This window comes from Echinops telfairi, unplaced genomic scaffold (assembly GCF_000313985.2).
Source record: "Echinops telfairi isolate 266 unplaced genomic scaffold, ASM31398v2 ScPeMD7_1713;HRSCAF=2227, whole genome shotgun sequence".
Classification (NCBI taxonomy): domain Eukaryota; kingdom Metazoa; phylum Chordata; class Mammalia; order Afrosoricida; family Tenrecidae; genus Echinops; species Echinops telfairi.
The window spans coordinates 3,960,862-3,962,063 of NW_022105611.1; the positions used below are offsets into that span (position 1 = coordinate 3,960,862).

Genomic DNA, 1,202 nt, shown 5'->3' on the forward strand with positions numbered 1-1,202 from the left:
TCTGTGTTCTATCACATAGTGACATTTTTAAATGTGCAAAACTACATAAATGTATTTGAATTTGGAAAGACCAGTTGGACTTGACACACTTACATGTTGGATTCGTTACATAATCTGTTGTCAATTTGAGGGTTAGGAGTGAAGGGGTGGAGTTTAGCCTGTCAATCGGATGCCAGCATGATGACCTCATTTGGAGGCGCTAAGGAGTTAAAATAGCTGGTTCGAGGCAGGACAGAGGCTCACTCCCTGGGAGACATTGCAGCTGACAAGACATACGGAGCTATCCAAGTGCCCTGAGCTGGATGAGCCAGGTGGAGACCCCGGCCAATGCTGAGATGCTTCCAGCGCCACTGGATTCACAAGACTTCACCCACTGGCCTGTGATCTTCCTGCATTTGGTGTCATTGCATGTGTTTCGTGAGTCTGAAGAGGACTTTATAGATTGGTATCGGACATATGGGTTAATATTGCACTAATGGACTTGATCTGGACTGCACTGGATGCTTCTTTTTTGAGGGGGGGTGTTAATTTACAATTACTCTTTATATTACGCTCTTTCTTATACAAATATGAGTGTCTATGAATTTGTTTCTATAGTCTACTCAGACTCACACAGATAGGAATTTAAGTATAGTTATTCCTCCTTAGTTTTAATACCTAGATCAACTTTAGAGTAGCTTTGTGTAAGTATAGAATAAAAAGTGTCCATTTCTTTCGATCCCCTTGGAGAACTGTGAATGCTTTTATGAATACATATATTAATGTAAAAATAACATATATATATGTTATTTATAAACCAACTTTTTTGAGGTTATCAGTATGTCTGTAGTGATTTCTTTTAGGTCGTTTACTAATTCAATATTAACTCTTGCAAAAACCTTCTCAGGCTACTTCTTTCAGAGTCCCTGCTGCGGCCTGTACTATGAAGGCTGCAATAGAGATCTGTCGCTTCACTTCTCCCCAGGCCTTGGAAGGGTCTACTTTCCTTTTAATATCAAACAGAGCATCATAAATTCCCGGGAATGACTCCCCTGCATACTTGTTGTGGCTGCTTGGAGCGTAGATAACATGCCTGTTGACAAAAACAGTTGATCAGTTTTTCCTATCAGTTTATCACATGGTATACAAGAGAAAAACAAGAGCACTCTGTAATTCCAGGATTGCAAATTGCTTAAATGCTTTATCTTAAAATATCCACGTGT

The 1,202-nt window shown here is 39.7% G+C and overlaps 1 protein-coding gene across 1 annotated transcript in view; it reads right to left on the bottom strand.

The window, feature by feature from the left end:
- Window positions 1-617: 617 nt before the first annotated feature.
- Window positions 618-1,202, bottom strand: part of LOC101664149 (glutamate carboxypeptidase 2) — a 59,509-nt gene continuing 58,924 nt past the window's right edge. Inside the window, exon 18 of the mRNA XM_030886446.2 lies at window positions 618-1,072. Within this exon, the coding sequence (XP_030742306.1) occupies window positions 883-1,072 (190 nt within the window). The 3' untranslated portion in view covers window positions 618-882. The remainder of the gene's footprint in view (window positions 1,073-1,202) is intronic.